The sequence below is a fragment of the Vitis riparia genome, chromosome 11 (genome assembly GCF_004353265.1).
Source record: "Vitis riparia cultivar Riparia Gloire de Montpellier isolate 1030 chromosome 11, EGFV_Vit.rip_1.0, whole genome shotgun sequence".
NCBI lineage: Eukaryota > Viridiplantae > Streptophyta > Magnoliopsida > Vitales > Vitaceae > Vitis > Vitis riparia.
Window position 1 is genome coordinate 2342039 of NC_048441.1, and position 19140 is coordinate 2361178.

General features: G+C 32.4%; 3 protein-coding genes across 3 annotated transcripts; all 3 read left to right on the plus strand.

The window, feature by feature from the left end:
• Window positions 1-6400: 6400 nt before the first annotated feature.
• Window positions 6401-9288, plus strand: LOC117925631 (accelerated cell death 11-like). Its single transcript, XM_034844697.1, has 4 exons — window positions 6401-6763; window positions 7475-7647; window positions 7829-7974; window positions 8990-9288. Exons 1-4 carry the CDS (start codon window positions 6578-6580, stop codon window positions 9106-9108), a joined length of 624 nt encoding a protein of 207 aa, XP_034700588.1. The 5' UTR covers window positions 6401-6577; the 3' UTR covers window positions 9109-9288.
• A 5066-nt stretch (window positions 9289-14354) lies between these two features.
• LOC117925358 (probable disease resistance protein At1g61190) lies at window positions 14355-15340 on the plus strand. Its single transcript, XM_034844357.1, has 2 exons — window positions 14355-15254; window positions 15308-15340. The coding sequence occupies exons 1-2, from the start codon at window positions 14355-14357 to the stop codon at window positions 15338-15340; spliced, it is 933 nt and encodes a 310-aa protein (XP_034700248.1).
• A 2-nt stretch (window positions 15341-15342) lies between these two features.
• Window positions 15343-18144, plus strand: LOC117924891 (probable disease resistance protein At4g27220). The gene is made up of 2 exons (XM_034843620.1): window positions 15343-17556; window positions 17679-18144. Exons 1-2 carry the CDS (start codon window positions 15356-15358, stop codon window positions 17704-17706), a joined length of 2229 nt encoding a protein of 742 aa, XP_034699511.1. The 5' UTR covers window positions 15343-15355; the 3' UTR covers window positions 17707-18144.
• The last annotated feature ends 996 nt before the right edge of the window (window positions 18145-19140 follow it).

A 19140-nucleotide genomic window follows, 5' to 3' on the forward strand; every position in this document is an offset into this window, starting at 1 on the left:
TCATTTAATATCCATGTGTAGAGCGTCAGAATCTATGCAAATTTAAAGTCTTGAGTTTGGAAATTGTTACAGACAAGCAATTAGTTATCACTCACCTCATCAAAGTAATAATAATAATAATAATAATAATAATAATAATAAGATATATTCTTTCTTTATATTACATAATTATAGTGTATCTTTATTTTTTTCATTTTGACTAAAAAAATTAATATTTTCATGTTTAATATTATAAAAATTAAAATATTATTTAAAAAGTTATTTAAGTTTTTTATTTTTAAAAATACTAAGTTATTTAAAAATTAAAATATTAAAATAGATGGTAATAGAGGAAAAACATAAACAAATGAAAGCTACTATTTTAGCAAAAAAAAAAAGGAAAAATAATATTGTTACAAGTATAAGAATGGTCAAAGACATAATGAAAAGGACAACCATGGTGAATATTTCTAAAATAGTGTAAAATTATGTTTTTTTTCCTTTATAAGTAGAAGGTGTTGTGTTATTGAACACTTCAACACAAACATGTTAATGTAAAAAGACAAAAATAAAATCAATCACATATAACGATATATGAGATTCTAATATGATTCAAACAATTATGTTATATCCACGTAAAAGAGAGAATCATTTCATGTTTATCATAAAGAATATTAGAGGATAGAAGTCGGATATAACTATTTGATTTTGGGATCTCTTATATTGTTTACTCTTTGTATCTATATCTACACCCTAAACTAAAGACTCTTTTATTTGCACATTAAAGCATGAGGCTTGAGTCCATGGGGTATCTCCTCACTTTTTCTAATATTTTTGTTTATTTATAGTACTTACACATGTATGTATAGATTCTGTTGGAGTGCAATAATGTTGCACTTAAGCTTAAGGATAAGTCATTCAAATGATGATTCTTAGAACAAGGTCATGGGGTGTGATGTCGAATATTATAAAATGTTTTATCTATTCTCACGGATCACTAATTGATTTTCAAATAAAATCATCAAAACACGATCCAAGAGATTCAATAAGACAAAAAAGCTAATAGTGAGAGTTTTACACAAAAGTGTGTTCAAAAGAATCCCCAAAATTTTTAAGCCAATTTTCAAATAAAAAAGAAATCAAAATTTTGGTCTACAATGATAATTTAAAAGAAAATATGAAGGTATCAAATGGTATTCGTAGAAAATTGAGTAGATTATGTGTTTTTTATTTTTTTATTTTGTTTATATATATTTGTATTAAAGGTATACTTTTTCACAAAACGTTAAATGTGGAGAGTGGGCAGTAGGTAAAGGATTGCCAAAGGACATATGAGAGCTTACAGCTAGAGTACAACCATTTATTGATGGTGCATTGTCAAAGTCTGTCAAATTTAAAGTATTTGGAAATTGGGACCTCTCATTTTTACCAAGCAATCAGTTATCACTCGCCTACTATTCCAACTTTGTTATTATTGTTATTTATTAATTTTTGGGTCCTGACTCATTCCTATTGGCTCACTCTGGTTTTAGTTCATCCATATGCATTTCTCTTGCTGCTTTCAGACTATCCACATCCATGCATCTCATTTATGAGATAGACATCTGCTCCCATTAATATTAACTTTGACCAATGAAAGCAACCATACCAATGAAGAAAATGAAGAAAAAGATAACCAGATATGGTAGAGAACATTAAAGAGTTGTGTTAGAGAAGTACAATCTAAAGAAATAATACTAACTAGTTATGAACTGTCACCGTTCAAAAATGTCTCATTGTTTGTAACTTATAAAACCAATCATATTCCTTTCTATTTAGCTTTTTTTAATACCTAGATCTTAAAAAAAATTAAAAAAAAATTGTCATATTTCTTTCTACGACATACTTATGTCGTTATTTAATTATACAGAATAAGTATACACTTAAGCAACCTAAATTACACATTTGTATTATACATTTTCATAAGATAATTTTTTACAAGGATAAAAGGTATAAAACATGAAGTTGATTTGTTAAGGAAGTTAAAGCCTTATTTGAATTGATTTATAAGAAGTCGATCTTTTATAAAGCTCAAGAAGAGTTTTTATGTTTGTTTGGCTAATTTTATTTAAAATGTTAGTGTTTTAAGAAATGACTTAATATAAATATGGGAAAATATTGTTTCGTGTAAAGTTTTGTTCTGACTTATGTAAAAAAGTTTTTTTTTTTTTTTGTGTTTAATAAAACTTTCATAATTCCAACATTGTAATTGAAAAATTGTGATTTTGGTTTGAGTTTCAGCTTCCAAGTAAATAAAAAAAACAAGAAAACATCCCAAACAAGATGGGGTTATCGGGCTCATGTTGACATTAACAATCATAGATGATTAGTCATGTGTGGTCATGGCTTCTAGGATTGATTGAAAATTGTGAGGCCTTTATTGAAATGACAAGTGATTAAAGTCACGTGTTTAGAAATTGGTACACAAATGCCTTCATTTTCCCTAAGTAATCAGTTATTACCCACCTACTATACCAACTTTATTATTATTTTTCTAACTACTATCCCTTTGTTTGCTCTGGTTTTATTTGATCCATACCTTTCTCTAACCACTTTCAGAGTAGTGCGAGTAGCCATTGCCATGTATGTCATTTATTAATTTCCAAAGAAAAAATTCCATCCACAGTCATAACAAGAATAAAAAAATATCTACTTTCTTTACATAATATTATTATGGAACATCTCTGTCTTTTGTTTTTACTTGAAGCAAAATTAGTGTTATCATGTTTAGTATCTGTAAAAATTTAAAATATAATTTAAAAGTTATTTATTTCATTTATTTTTAAAAAATAATAAAATAAAAATTGTATCCAAATGATATCCTAATTATTTATTCTATTTAATTTTTAATTTATATAAAATTCATTAAAATTTTAATATAATAATAGAAAATAAAAAAATTAATTGTTATATGAGCCACCATCAAACAAAAGTGGAACAATTATTGATATTTTATTAATCTTATAGGTTTTATGTTAGTTGGAGTGAAATGATAAGTGTGTTGTCAAAATCTTTAAGTTGTCATGTGTAGACCGTCAGAATCTATGCAAATTTAAAGTCTTGAGTTTGGAAATTGTAACAGACAAGCAATTAGTTATCACTTACCTCATCCAAAGTAAAAAGAATAATAATAATAATAAGATATATTCTTTCTTTATATTACATAATTATAGAATATCTTTATTCTTTTAATTTTGACTAAACAAAATTAATATTTTCATGTTTAATATTATAAAAATTAAAATATTATTTAAAAAGTTATTTAAGTTTTTTATTTTTAAAAACACTAAGTTATTTAAAAATTAAATATTAAAATAGATGGTAATAGAGTAAAAACAAAAACAAATGAAAGCAACTAGCAAAAAAATAAAAAATAAAAAATAATATTGTTACAAGTATTAGAATGGTCAATGACAGAATGAAAAGGACAACCCTGATGAAAATTACTAAACTAGTGTAAAAATATGTTTTTTTTTATAAGTAGAAGGTGTTGTGTTGTTGAACACTTCAACACAAACTTGTTAATGTAAAAAGAAAAAATAAAATCAATCACATATAACGATACATGGGATTCTAATATGGTTCAAACAATTATGTTATATTCACGTAAAAGAGAGAATCATTTCACATTTATCATAAAGAATATTAGAGGATAGAAGTCAGATATAACTATTTGATTTTGAGATCTCTTATATTGTTTACTCTTTGTATCTATATCTACACCCTAAACTAAAGACTCTTTTATTTGCACATTAAAGCATGAGGCTTAAGTCCATGGGGTATTTCCTCACTTTTTCTAATATTTTTGTTTATTTATAGTACTTACACATGTATGTATAGATTCTATTGGAGTGCAATAATATTGCACTTAAGCCCGAGGATAAGTAATCCAAATGATGATTCTTAGAACAAGGTCATGGGGTGTGATGTCGAATATTATAAAATGTTTTATTTATTCTCATTGATCACTAATTGGTTTTCAAATAAAATCATCAAAGCATGATCCAAGAGATTCAATAAGACAAAGAGGCTAATAATGAGAGTTTTGCACAAAAGTGTGTTCAAAAGAATCCCCAAAATTTTTAAGCCAATTTTCAAATAAAAAAGAAATCAAAATTTTGGTCTACAATGATAATTTAAAAGAAAATATGAAGGTATCAAATGGTATTAGTAGAAAATGGAGTAGATTATGTGTTTTTTATTTTATTATTTTGTTTACATATATTTGTTTTAAAGGTATACTTTTTCACAAAACGTTAAATGTGGAGAGTGGGCAGTAGGTAAAGGATGGCCAAAGGACATATGAGAGCTTACAGCTAGAGTACAACCATTTATTGATGGTGCATTGTCAAAGTCTATCAAATTTAAAGTATTTGGAAATTGGGACCTCTCATTTTTACCAAGCAATCAGTTATCACTCGCCTACTATTCCAACTTTGTTATTATTGTTATTTATTAATTTTTGGGTCCTGACTCATTCCTATTAGCTCACTCTGGTTTTAATTCATCCATATGCTTTTCTCTTGCTGCTTTCAGACTATCCACATCCATGCATCTCATTTATGAGATAGACATCTGCTCCCATTAATATTAACTTTGACCAATGAAAGCAACCATACCAATGAAGAAAATGAAGAAAAAGATAACCAGACATGTAGAGAACATTAAAGAGTTGTGTTAGAGAAGTACAATCTAAAGAAATAATACTAACTAGTTATGAACTGTCACCGTTCAAAAATGTCTCATTGTTTGTAACTTATAAAACCAATCATATTCCTTTCTATTTAGCTTTTTTTAATACCTAGATCTTAAAAAAAAAAATTATCATATTTCTTTCTACCACATACTTTTGTCGTTATTTAATTATATAGAGTAAGTATACACTTTAGCAACCTAAATTACACATTTATATAGTACATTTTCATAAGATGACTTTTTACGAGAGTAAAAGGTATAAAATATGAAGTTGATTTGCTCAGGAAGTTAAAGCTTTCTTTGAATTGATTTATAAGAAGTCAATCTTTTATAAAGCTCAAGAATCATATGAATAAGGAGTCACACATGGTTTTCTGATAAGTAACCTGATTCCCAAATTCAGACTCGGTTGTTGCAGACACGTCTTTTCCAAATAAGGAGTCACACATGATTTTCTTTCTTATTTTGTTTTTTTTTTTTTTTTTTAAAAACTCAAATAAGTGGCAACTCCTTTTTTTTTTTTTTTAAAAAAAAAATCAAATTTTCACAATAAAAAGTGAGTCTCACCATTCGAGTGGGGAGACACGTCAAAATGCAGATCCACAAATATCATTTACTTTTTTTTTAAAAAAAGTTTTACTAAATACACCTAATCTATTGATTTGAAATTTCATTAAATATCTTTTCTATACTTTCTTTTTTATTATTTTCACTTATTTATCTCTTTTACTTAAAATAAATCAAGTTTTTGATGAAATTTCAAATTAAAGGTGGTAAAATATATTTAACAAAATCTTGAGAAAAAGTGAGTGAAATTAACCCTATAATACTATTAAAGATTGCAACCAAATTTACTTTCAATATACTTTGATTCATTTCGTGATAACTTTAAGTTTTAGATTAATTTAATAACTTAACGTCGTATTCAAGTTTTTGACATATTTTTGAACTTGTTAACATTATCAAGTAAATAAATCGATTCATATCCGAAAAGTTACTTTCTAAAAGTGACTAGGTTAGTTCCTAATATAATAAATATAATTAGAACCTCTTGATAAATATATCTATAGAGTTATATATAAAACATGGTTCAAAGTATTGGTCGAGGCTCATATTGAGTTGAGTACTAAGGATTTATAGGCTAGCATCAACTTGGTATGCCTCGTATATGAATTGGTTGGCTAGCTCAATTCGTGAGACCATGTAGAGTTATAATAATTCTACTTGGATTAGATAGAAATGAAAGACATTTTCTACATTTTTTTTAAACATAAATATCATGCTTTTTAACATCTTCCTTCACGAGTGGCTCCATACCCACATGTGGAATGATAGACGGGAGAGAGAATCATGTGCAAGATAGAACTGCAAGTCGAGGGAGAGATTCATATACAAAGAACTGCACATTGGGAGAGATGAGAAACCAAACCTCAAGTTAAACCAAACTTTGATACCATGTTGAATATCAAATTTTTCTAAAAAATTAAGTATGCAAGATTTGAGTTCAAAATGTGTATCATGCTTTTTAAGATATACATATTACACCCTAATATCAATTTGAAATGTTGTGATCAATTTGTGTCAAGACCTGCTGAGTCAACTATCAATATAATCACCCCTTAACACACACACACACACACACACACACACATAAGCCTTCTTTTGAGCCACAGCTGCTTGGTAATAAGAGGATAGAAAAAGAAAATGTTATAGTGAAGAGACAGAAAGTTGGCTTTAACTTTAAGCTAATAGCTAGCAAAGCAGCTTCTGCTTCCACTGCTTTTTTCCTCGCCTCTTCAGCATCCCATTTGGATGAAGAATAAGTAAAGCTTAGCAGGAAGAAGCCAGCAAGCTCTCTTTAATAATGGCAGCAGGAGATAGACCCCTCACAAAAATTGCAGATGCCTTCAAAGAGCTTGCGGATTCTCTGAATTCTCCAAATCCCCGGCTTGAGGTCAGCCAGTTTGTTCGTGCCTGCCGCCTCATCTCCCCTCTCATCGGTTTCCTGGGCATTGCTTTCAAGTTCGCCGAGATAGAATTCTCTGCTAAGGTGATTTTCTAATCTCAGAAGTTCTCCCCTTGAAGGCTGGTTTCATTTGATCTCAGGTTCTTTTTCAATATAGGCATGCATGCAGTAAGTTAAATAGTATTACGAAGTCATTAGATGGACATGGTTTAAGCACAAATACAAATTTAGCCTAGTGGTTAAGCCATCCTCCCTCTTTTCCCTTTATTTTTATTTTTAATAAAGTTATATTTTTGCAAATTAATGGCAGCTCCGCCCCTAGAATGAATTGAATCTAAAGCTTTAAACAAAGTGAAACCTTGAAGCTCCGAATCAAGGTCAAACCCTACTTGAATTCGAGTGACTATTTTATTTAAGTTAATTGCTATTCTTAACACAAAGTAGGGAAAAGAAATAACAGTAATTTGGCCCGGACATCTACCATTATACCCACAATGATCGGCCATACTATTGTTATCCATAATGGAGAGGAGCATTTGCCTACTTATATAACAGCGCACTCCTATGGTCAGCCACAAATTGGGAGAATTTGCATCTACTCTAAATTTCCAGTAACACATAAAATTAATCTTACCAAGTTTATTTACGGGTTAGATATTCTTTCACGTGAATAGTATGAATATGAAATTTCTCTTTTATTGACATGGAGAAATTAAAGAAAAATATATTAGTAATTAAAATTGTGTAAAAAAGCTAGCTTCATGACTAGTTATTTCATTTGTTTCTAAATGCAAGGTTGATAATGTCATGGAGGCATCAAGGTATGTTAATACACTAGATGCTATGATTGATCGTGAAATTGGGTTGAATTGTGCGAAGACCTCGAAGAGTCATTCAAGAAACCTTGTTCGAGTAAAGCGTTCGATTGACATGCTCAAGGTGATCTTCGAACAAATTTTAGCTAGAAGGTATGTTAATAAATCTCTTTCTAGTGCTTAATTATTTAAGTTTCGATTAAAATTAATAGTTTAAAATGGTATCAAAGTTTTAAGCGGTTTTGGATAATATAGATAGTTAATATACATTATTGATTTGTAATCCAAGATGTGAGCTTTTGGATTGATGGATAATGTAATGAAATTTTCATAGAGGAAACTCCATCCTGGGTCCAGTTTCCACAGCATATCAACAGGTTTTTGCTCCCTACCATGGCTGGGCTGTCAGAACAGCAGTTTCTGCTTCGTTACCGACTCTTCCTACAAAGGCAAGGCTCATGAGGAAACTAAATGAAAAAGGTAAGCCCATGTGAATTAGGTAGTTTTTGGTTTTTTTGACTTAATTCTAAATAGAATTCAAAACTAAATATTAATTAATAATTTTAAGTATTAAGTTATTTATTTTTTTAATATCTTATTTCTATTAAGTATTAAAAAGTAAAATAAAAACTAATAAGTTACTTTCAATATTCAGAAAAAGCTAAAGATTTTGACCTTTTCTGTTTAGTAAAAAAATTCAAGAAACAAGTAATAAGTTAACAAAAAACTAAAAAAACAAACGCTCTAAAATCCGTTAGCAAGTTGCTTTTAGTAAAAAGTTCAAAAATCAAACAACACTTTGGGGGTGGTTGGTAAAACTTAATATTTACTACTTAATAATTAAATTAAATTATACTTGAATTATTGACTTAAAATTTATTATTTAATTCTTACTTTAAGTATTAAGGTTGTTTAATAAAATTAAGTTAAAACTAATTCTAAATAATTAAATTAATATATTTATTATAATAAATTATAATTAGAGTATAAGAGTTTGAGTAACAATGAAGATCATAGAATGACATAAGAAATTGTGGAGATAATTAGGATAAATGAGAGTAAAAAGGCAAAATGAAAATATGGACTTAAGAATAAGTTAATCGTTTTTATTTATTACTTAAAATTGTTTTTAACTTTAAGTCACACTAAATTATTTTACTAAACATACTTATTTATTTAATAATTAAAATTAAATCATTAAATCACTTTAAGTTATTAAGTTGGTTTACTAAACACCCACTTAGTGTTAAACTTGAACTAGTTTCAATATATAACACATTACACTATAAATGAGGTAGTACTGAAATCCAATCTTAATCCCGCCTGAAACACAACCCGAAAAAAAAAAAATCAATAGTTAATGATTTATCCAAATCCTCAATTAAGTTGAGATGAACAATTGCATTTATTTATTTTTAATGTATATATATGTGTATAAAACTAGCAAACATAAATATATACAAAACATTCTAATGGCATTGTCTTTGGTTTTCAGAGGCAACAGTGAATGTTCAAATGCAAAATTTTGTTGTTACATCAGCTCCAATCATACAATACATCGAAAATTTATTCCATTCAAGGGTGTCGGGTGATGAGATACTTGGATTAATTTGATGAGTGCAAACTAAATGATCATTGCATTGGAAGGTTACATGTCAATTCCATGCAATTTAAGTCAAAATGTTGAGCATACTTCTACTTGTAATAAGTTACATTGTGTAAGTTTGTACTCCTTTATCATGTTTTATTGAGACATTTGTTGATGGCTTTGAAATCTCCTCTCATTTTGCTAAATTAAATCGGTTTCATTTCAACCATTTCTTAAGTTATCTAATAAGAGAGATCGACATCCATTTCAACCCTCCAAACATTTAAATGTTGTAATCATTTGTAATCATATTGGTTGCCGTTTTGCACCATTTTCACATTTTCTTACACTCTCAATTCAAGTTTTCTAGCAACCATCTTGAGATATCATTCTATTTGATGGGAAAGTTTTGATAGAGGAACTCTAAAGTTATGTTTGGTTCTTGGAAAATATTAGGAAAAAAAAATACTAAGGAAAATTATTTTCTCATATTTGTTTTTTTTTATAATGAAAAATGCTAAAAAAAAGTTAAATATAATTAAAATTATTAAGAAATTCATATATTTTAAAATTATTTAATCTTTATATAAACGAGTTAAATAAGTGAAAAGAGCTTGAAGTAACATATAAAAATAATTTATTGACTTTAATTCTATTTTTTATTTTTCTTTATTTTTTCTTTTCTTTTCTTAGCATTTTCCTTTAAACTTTTTGAGAACTAAATTGTAGACATCAAAATTCTTTAGTGAATTAAATTATTACTACATTGGTCTTTAAAATTGTGGCTTCCCAATTCAACAAAATTTGGGCTTGACACGTGGCATATATTCAAAAGGTGACACATGGTGAAATTTGGAAGGTTACAAAATTTAGTTTTGCATATAAAATCAAATCTTCCAATTGTAGTAAAAAGAGAATAAAAAATAAATAAATATTCTCTTGTTGACAAATTTCTAAAGGAAAGTAATGTTCCCATTGAAGTAAAAATTGAATTAAAAATAAATATTCTCTTGTTAGCAATTTTTCTTAATGAAGGAGACAAGTTACCAAAATTAAGGAATCAAATTCTTTGAATTAAACAACTAAATCTCGAGGATTCCAAATTTAATTATCTAATTTCACCTATAAATAATGGTGACTTCTTTCATTGAAGGGGACTTTAAGGAGACTGACCAAATGACTATACAAATCGGTCAATAAAATGACTTCAGATGGGAAAAGAGGCTTCACAAAGTCTCCCTGTATGTTCGAGAAATCGCAGAAGAATTATACACGTGTTTTTCGCCTTTCGACAAAGTCATTTGGGAATAAGCCACTGTAGGCCTTCAATTGACTTTCAAAGTCAAGAAAAAAATTTCATCATTTGCTTTCAGGTTGTGATCAAAGTCATTTGGGAATAAACTACTCTAGGCCCTTGATTGACTTAAGGTTTCATAAAATCTTCTTACAAGTTCAAGAAATCGCATAAGGACTATACATGTATTCTTTGCCCTTTGACAAAGTCATTCAAGAATAAGCTATTCTAAGCCCTCAATTGACTTTCAAAAGCAAGAAAACACTTTTGTCATCTGCATTTGGATTGTGATCAAAGTGAAAGAATCATAAGTAAAATATTCTTTTGTAAAGTATATTGACATTGAGATTGTTTTCCACAATTATAAATTTTTAAATACCAAATTTTAGTCACATTATTTTTCCTATGGTTTTGTTAATTTTATAGGACTTCACGAAATTTATGCATTGGGATGAGTTTCCGATGATGAGTGTACTAATGAGTATGGTTATATATTGAACAAGACCTATGATGAATCATGATATAGACTATATAGTAGTTATGATTCGTCAAATTATTATATTGCATATATTTTTAACCTTGAGAGGATATTGAACATGTGTTGAAGTCATTAAGAGACTTTGACATACTAGTAAGTAAGGTGGTTATATATTCCTTATGGATAGGGTCAATGTTGATAAAGGTTGATGACAATAGGTATTCTCAATAGAGACATCGTAATATTTCATGGAATTGAGATAGTATACTATTTTAGATGATCTTGAGGATTTATGATTATGAAATCCATGATGGCGCAGTAATTTCATTAGTGGAATTTGACATATGCACTTTGTGAACTAGAATATATCATTTGATCATATAATAGGAGGATCTATTACTTAAGGATTCCTTAGATTAAAAATATTTATAGAGATTTTGCATGCAGTGGATAGTAGAACACAAACCTAAGTTTTCTATTTTGATTTAATATTATAGGGTACTTGAATGTTGTTGATTCTCTATAGTGGGATATTAAGTCAATTTCGGAATTAGATTTTTGAAGGAGTTGGTATTTTCCTATGGGTCCTAATGGTCCCTGCTTAAGCTCATATTCCTAGGTGACATAGTATTTGAGGGTTAGTCGAGCTATTTATTCATATGAGTGCATAAAGGTGTTTTGGTAAAAAGGTAAGGTTGCACAAAAGCTTGTGAATGTTATATCTGGATTGAGCTAATTGATTAACTAGAGCCTGATAGGTCTAATTAATCAATTAGGACCTAAGTGGGCTGGATTAATTGACTTAAGTTGAAGATGAACTTAAGTCACTTAAGCCCATTAGAAGCCTATATAAACCTCTTTAGGGGTTAGGGCTTTAGTTTTCTTTTCCCATCTTTTCAGAATTCAAAGAGAGGAACCTAATCTTCACCCCTTTGAGAGGATTCTACCATCCTCAAGTGCTAAGATCTGGGAAAAAGGGTCATCGGGTAAAGATTTCTTGGTTTTCAAGATCAACATTAGTTTCTTCATTGACTAGAATTGATCTAAGAACATCTAAATTATAGATATGTTTTTTTTATGAGCACTTTGATCTATAGTTTATATGATTCAATATTTTGAATGCTTTCGTTGCATAGATCTAGATTTCCCTAAGATAGTTTTGCATACACCCAATGGTTTAGGGCTTGGAATGGAGTAGTCTAGAGATTTGAACGGCTAGATGATGCAACTTAATCACTAATAGGCTCCACTACCTCTCCTTTAAGCCAAGCTGAGCTAGGCAAATAGACTATACCAAGGGCTATCTAGGATAAACCTATATGGAATACATTACTTTAGTGAAAACAAAACCCTAGTACCATGCAAACATGATAAAGAAAGGATAAACAAACTAGGAATACAAATTTGTTTACAAAGAACCTTCAAACAAATAATGAAGGACTTTGACGCCTTTAAAACCCAGAAGAACCTAGGAGTGAATTGACCAATGACTTAGTCAAATCATGGAACCTACTTATTTTTTCGACTTTAAATCAAGGAAAATATAGAATAAAGAGAAATAAGAAATAAAGAAAAATAACTCGTACCAAATGGAGGAGACAAGGGAGATTCAAGGTAGCTTTGAACGCACAAACTAGTAGAAATCAGTTCAAACTTGGTTACTCAAATGTCATGGGAGATTGAATTACGTTTTAAAATCACAAAACCTAAAAACCTTCCTCTCATTAGAAAATGCTCAAGATTTTAATCCTTGGCCACGTGTCAAGAAGAAGTGGCAACTATGGTTGGGGGTAAGTGGCCCAATGGAAAAAATCCACGTCATGCAAACATTTTTCTTGCCTAAAAACTCATCCAATGTTGTGTTTATAGGGGGAAAAAGGGGGGACAAGTGAAGAGGCCACAAAAAACTTGTAAATCAAGTAATGCAAGTTATTTGAGCTTGAGACTTTACCATGAGATTCATCTTTCTTGAACATGAGTCTTGATGTCTTCTAAAGACAAATATCATTTACAAACAAATACGAAACCCAATCTATGAAAAATATGGAAATATTCTTTAATTTGTTATCGATTATCCATTAGAAACATTACACATGGCATAAAACAAAACCCAATATAAGTAATCATGTAAGAAACTAGAGGTTTTTTTAGAGACACAACAAGCCTCAAACTATTTTATTTATCTACCAGCCTTACCGATGTATTATCTTTGCGAAGCAAAATGTGGTTCATTGGATCCATTAATAATAATATTGTGATGGTTCATCGACTCTTACTGAAGAAACCTGCTGGATTCGTCAGGGCTTATGTTGTTCAAATTCATCACCAAAACACAAATTAACAAGAACTTTTCCTCCATAAACAACCCATAAAAGGGCACACAAGATGAGTAAACACAGATAGATAGTCCAAGTGATATTTGAGATTGCCCAATCATGCTTGGGCCAGACTCAACAGGGCATTTGGAATAAATTATTTTGGAAACAGAGAAAGTAATTTTCCATCTGATCAATTTGAACTACCATCCCTTGATTTTTTTTTAACAAAAATGAAATAATATATGATATAGTTAGAATTTAATACATTTTCCTTAAACATGTTAAAAGCATATTAAAAAGATATTATTATACATCAAATCTAAATTATAAATTTATATAAATATTAAACTAGATTTAACTTAGTTCCATCTTAATTAAATTGAGTTCGAGTTAAAAGTTTCAACCACAACCCAACTAATTAAATTACTAAAACTCGGACCCATTCAAATATCGGGTTGGATTAAGAGAAGCCAATCGAGTTTTCCCTCGTATTAAATTGATGGAAAGAGATTAAAAGAAAAAGTTTTCAAATCTTTCAATCTTAACGTTTGATCCTTTCTCAATTAAATTCATCCAAAACCAAAGAGGAACTAGACCGTTCTGAACACAATTATACAGAAAAGATAGCAACAATGCCTTTACAGCTCATTCTAACATGCCAGACTGCAACATATAGCACGAGTACAAAAGAATCAGATATTTGAACCCGCTTTGTTTTTGCTTTATTCCACCACCCACTTCATCTTGAAAATATGCTTATCTGTGTCCTCTTTACTACTCCACTATCTATTGTCCTTCCCTCAAAGAAACCAAATTAAACCATCTACATACTTTCAGGCTTTAAGCTTCTTTGGTGCCTGTCTGTAACAACTGAAGCTGCAAATTGACTGACTCCTCATCAGGTACTCTCCTAACTCACTATGTTTTGTGTGTAGTTGTTTATGCATGAGCTCAAGAAAAATCACTAACTAATCTTGTTTTTCATATATAATCCACTTCTTTAGATTATTGCTATTGTAACTATTAGGTGAATTCTTTGAAAAAGTATTACATAAAGCCAATTAAAAGAATTTTTAGTTAATCTTTAGTGTATTGTTCATGTATGATGTTCATGGGTTCATAGGTTCATTTGAAGTAAAACTCAGTTTCAAATTCAGGTGGCAAAGGCATAGACATTGTGTTATGGATATTGTGACTTTCATTTTGGAGGTTGGAGAGAAGCTGTGGGGAACGGTTACTCATCAGATAGGCTATCTGGTCCACTATAAGAAGAATGTGGAGAATCTCAATGCTAAAGTAGAAGCACTAGAGGTCTTAAGGAAAGATAACCAAGAATCTGTGCGAGCAGCTGAAATGAATGGAGAAGAAATCAAAGCTCAGGTGCAGATATGGCTGAAAGGGGCCGATGCAGCTATAGTGGAGGTGGAGAAAGTGATAGATGATTTTAAATTGAACAAGAGATGCTTGTGGGGGTGTTGTCCTGATTGCACATCGCGGTACAAGCTAAGCAGGAAAGCAGTGAAAGATGCAGTCACCATTGGTGAACTTCAAGATAAAGGAAAATTTGAAAGGGTCTCGCTCCAAATTAGGAAGCCCTTGGAGATTGAGTCCATGATCTCCACGGGAGATTTTGAGGCCTTCGAATCAACACAACAGGCAATGAATGAGGTCATGAAGGCACTAAGGGATGATAACGTTAATGTCATCGGGGTCTATGGAATGGGGGGCGTGGGCAAAACAACCATGGTGGAACAAGTAAGCGTGCAGGCCCGTAGAGATGAACTGTTTGATCATGTGGTCATGGCTGTTGTTTCGCAAAACATCAACCTGAAGATGATTCAAGGTCAAATTGCAGATATGTTGGCAGTGAAGCTAGATGATGAGAGTGAGGCCGGAAGGGCAGGCCATTTGAAGGAAAGGATAATGAGAGGAAGGAGGATCCTCATATTCTTGGATGATCTCTGGGGGAGAATAGAGTTAGCAAAAATAGGAGTTCCTAGTGGCAGGGACCTTGAAGCTTGCAAATCGAAAATCATACTGACCACAAGGCTGGAGAATGTGTGCCATGCCATGGAAAGCCAGGCAAAAGTCCCTCTTCATATCCTCTCTGAGCAAGATTCTTGGAGGTTGTTTAGGAAGAAAGCAGGAAATGCGGTCGATTCCCCTGATTTCCATGACGTAGCATGGAGGGTTGTCAAAGAATGTGGGGGTCTCCCAATTGCTCTAGTAGTAGTTGCAAGAGCACTGGGGACAAGGACCTGGAAGAATGGAAAGAGGCTGCTCGACAACTTGAAATGTCGAATCCTACAAAAGATGATCATGATCACACGGTTTTCAGATGTATAAAGCTTAGCTATGATTACTTGAAACATGAAGACGCCAAGCGGTGCTTTTTGAATTGTTGCCTGTTCCCGGAGGACACCAATATCAACATCGAAGACTTGGTGAAGTATGGGATCGGGCAAGGGTTGTTTCAAAATGCTAATACAGTGGAAGAAGCAAGGGCTGCAGCAAGTTCGCTCCTCAAACATCTTAAAGCTTGCAGTTTGCTGTTAAACGGCGATCAAGAGGGGTGCGTGAAAATGCATGATGTTGTCCGGGACACTGCCATATCAATTGCTTCAGCTGGAGATGAACTTGCCTTTCTTGTGCACTCTGGTGCTGCCTTAAAGAAGTGGCCAAGGAGGGATAGCTATGAGGCCTACACAGCCATCTCACTCATGTCCAATGAAATCCAGGAGCTCCCTGATGGCCTAGTATGCCCGAAACTCCAGACACTGTTATTGCAGAATAACATTGACATTCGAGAGATTCCTGATGCCTTTTTTGAAAGGATGGAATCTCTAAGGGTCTTGGATGTGAACGGTGCGGATATCTCATCACTTCCCTCGTCACTTGGGCTTCTGCTGAACCTTAGGACGCTTTGTTTAGATGGATGCGAGTCAACAGACCTATCGATACTTGGAGAGTTGAGAAAACTTGAGATTCTCAGCCTCAGAGAATCCTGCATTGAGGAGTTGCCGGAAGAAATCGGAAAATTAGTCAGCCTAAGGATGTTGGATCTCACCATGAGTGGAGACCTCAAAACAATTCGAAGTAACTTGTTATCAAGCTTGTCCCAGTTAGAAGAAATCTACCTGCAGGGTAGTTTTGGAGACTGGGGGAAGCCGATTGAAGGGAAGGACCAAGAAACAAATGCGGGGTTCGATGAGTTGACACGCTTACCTTGCTTGAACACTTTGAAGGTGGACATACCTGATGCTGGATGCATTCCACAAACTGTTGTATCCAATCCAAACTGGGTAAAATTCAACATATGCATGAGCGAGGACTTATTCGTCCGGCTCATGGATGTGCATTTGTCAAAAATCATGGCTGCTCGTTCAAGAGCCTTGATTCTCAACACAACCATCAATACCTTGCCAGATTGGTTTAACAGCGTGGTGACCGAGAAAACGGAGAAACTGTTCTACATGATTGACAGTGATTTACATGACATTATTTCAGAGTATGATCAAGGCAGGCTAAATGGCCTCAAGTCCCTCCTTGTTGAGAGTTGCTATGGGATAGTGCAGCTCATGAATACGGACATACGTGTTTCAAATAGACCGGTTTTTGATAACCTAGAAGAGCTGCGTGTCCACAATATGGATTCCTTGAAAGTGATATGCATTGGTGAACTACCACCCGGTTCATTGCGGAAACTTAAGTTTTTTCAGGTGGAACAGTGTGATAAGTTGGTTGGTCCGCTGCTGCAGCCTAATTTGTTGCAAAGACTAGAGAATCTGGAAGTTCTTGATGTGAGTGGGAACAGTTTGGAAGATATCTTTAGGTCTGAAGGGCTCGGGAAAGAACAAATCTTGTTGAGAAAATTGAAGGAAATGAAGTTAGATAAGCTGCCTCATCTGAAGAACATATGGAATGGTCCTGCTCAACTTGCAGTCTTCAACAAGCTCAAGATTTTAACAGTGATTGCGTGCAAGAAATTAAGAAATCTCTTTGTCATCACAGTGTCTCGATGTCTTCTGCAACTTGAAGAGTTATGGATTGAGGATTGCGGTGGTTTAGAGGTAATAATTGGAGAAGATGAGGGAGAAGCATCCAGCAGTAACATGTCCCATAACTCAAGAGTGAAGGAGATTGTTGAAAAACAGAAGGAAGAAGCAATGGAGAAGAACATCTTACCGCAATTGAAGAATTTATCTCTGCAAAATCTTCCACTGCTCACAGGCTTCTACCCCGGATTTGCAAGTATTCAATGCCCATCCTTGGAACAACTGCACGTGCAGGATTGCCCGCTTTTTAGAGCTTCCACAGCTGAATTTCACAGCAGAAAGCAAGTCCAAGTAAATAACGAGCAGCATTTTCTTCTCCTCCAAAAAAGGTATGTTTGACACCTCCGGGGTGTTAAGAAATTGCTATGTGAAACTTATAGTGAATGCTCTCGTTTTAGTAGTTTCTTGAGCTTCATTAACTCAGCCTGACATCGTTTATTTCTTTGATTAGGCTTTGGGAGATCAGACAATTTTCGTAAAAGAAGAATGATATAATACGGAAGAAAGATGGACAATACAAACTGAAGGGCAGGGCAAAGCCATGGGGTTAGCCACCAAGCACGAGCCAATTCAAACCAGTGGACTAGCATTATAACTACCTGCAGGGAGAGTGGATCGTTACCTTCAGTTAGATGGAAACTATAATTAATATCTAAGCTCTCTAATGTTGCTTTTTATTCCTATCCCTCAACCTACTACTTTCTGTACTGTCGGAGAAAATCTACCAGTGTAGCCAGCAATTGCCTTTGGTGCAGGTTCTCCTCAATGCTATTTTATATTCGGGTGTTGTTAGAAGCCATTTTATCATCCTTTGAGTTTGGCAACCATTTAACCATGCCTTTTTTCGTCTATGGCGCCCTCAGACATATTTCATGAACACTATAAATTGCCTTCTTAATATTGATAATATTTCTGTACATTTTGGAGCATCCACAAGCTGGTGGATATTATTGTCTTTAACTAGCCAAGTTTTTTCTATCCCTCTTTGCGGGCGGTTCTCACAGTTAATGAACTCATTGGGCTTAGGTTTGAAGATGACCTATATAAGGACCCTTCGGTTGCCGAGGACACATCTTTTGCGCAGACTTGGAGGATATATAGTGTCACTTGATCCAGAAACTACTACTGTATCACTCTTATATATATATATTGACCAGCATCTACAGATCTTTTTCACTTTTGCTATGTAGTCTTCCCCCATACTCATTAGATCACCTCAAAACTATACTGAGGTTTGTACAGCTCAAATCCTTGAGTTACGCCTTCCCTTCTTGAAAGGGATTTCAAATTTTCAGAACAAAATCTTGACTTTGAGAGATTTTGGAAGGAGGGTAGAACAATGGTGTTTTCTCTTGATTTTTAGAGTTCTCTCTCTCTCTCTCCCTTAACAAAATAAGTTTTTCAAAACCTTTTTATACCAAAACCTTAGGTTTCCAATTGCATCAAATTAAGTAAAGGTTCTATAATTAAATATGAATTTTTTTAAACATATGTATATTTTAAAAATCTGACAAAAATACTCGAGGCACTTGAGCACCCTCTAGAATGCTGCTTAAACTTCCCTTATTAGAATGACACTTTCCCTATTTCGTGCTTTGTTATTTGCTTGAACGCTCTTAGTTGCTAAAGCATATAACGACATTATTCAATTCTAGTTTTAGACTTGAAACAAGCTTACTTGAGCTTCAATATCTATGTTTTAACTCAAATATGTCGGTAAAAGACTTAATGGTAGTGAAGTTGTTTTGGACCAGTAATATTCGGAGCAAATTTGTCTGCCTAAACTAATGCATTATATAATAATCTCCTCTTTTTGCGATTATAGGACAAAATAATAAGATTACAAGAACATCTTCCTAAAGCTCAACCTAGTTCTCACCAAAGATGGGAAATTTTATTTTATACTTGACTTA

Coding starts and splice junctions, on each gene's coding strand:
- LOC117925358 (XM_034844357.1), top strand. CDS start 14,355: ATGGATATTGTGACTTTCATTTTGGAGGTTGGAGAGAAGCTGTGGGGA. Junction 15,255..15,307: donor GCCATGCCATGGAAAGCCAG/GCAAAAGTCCCT, acceptor GAGGTTGTTTAG/GAAGAAAGCAGGAAATGCGG.
- LOC117924891 (XM_034843620.1), top strand. CDS start 15,356: ATGGAGGGTTGTCAAAGAATGTGGGGGTCTCCCAATTGCTCTAGTAGT. Junction 17,557..17,678: donor TTTCTTCTCCTCCAAAAAAG/GTATGTTTGACA, acceptor TTCTTTGATTAG/GCTTTGGGAGATCAGACAAT.
- LOC117925631 (XM_034844697.1), top strand. CDS start 6,578: ATGGCAGCAGGAGATAGACCCCTCACAAAAATTGCAGATGCCTTCAAA. Junction 6,764..7,474: donor AGATAGAATTCTCTGCTAAG/GTGATTTTCTAA, acceptor TCTAAATGCAAG/GTTGATAATGTCATGGAGGC. Junction 7,648..7,828: donor GAACAAATTTTAGCTAGAAG/GTATGTTAATAA, acceptor AAATTTTCATAG/AGGAAACTCCATCCTGGGTC.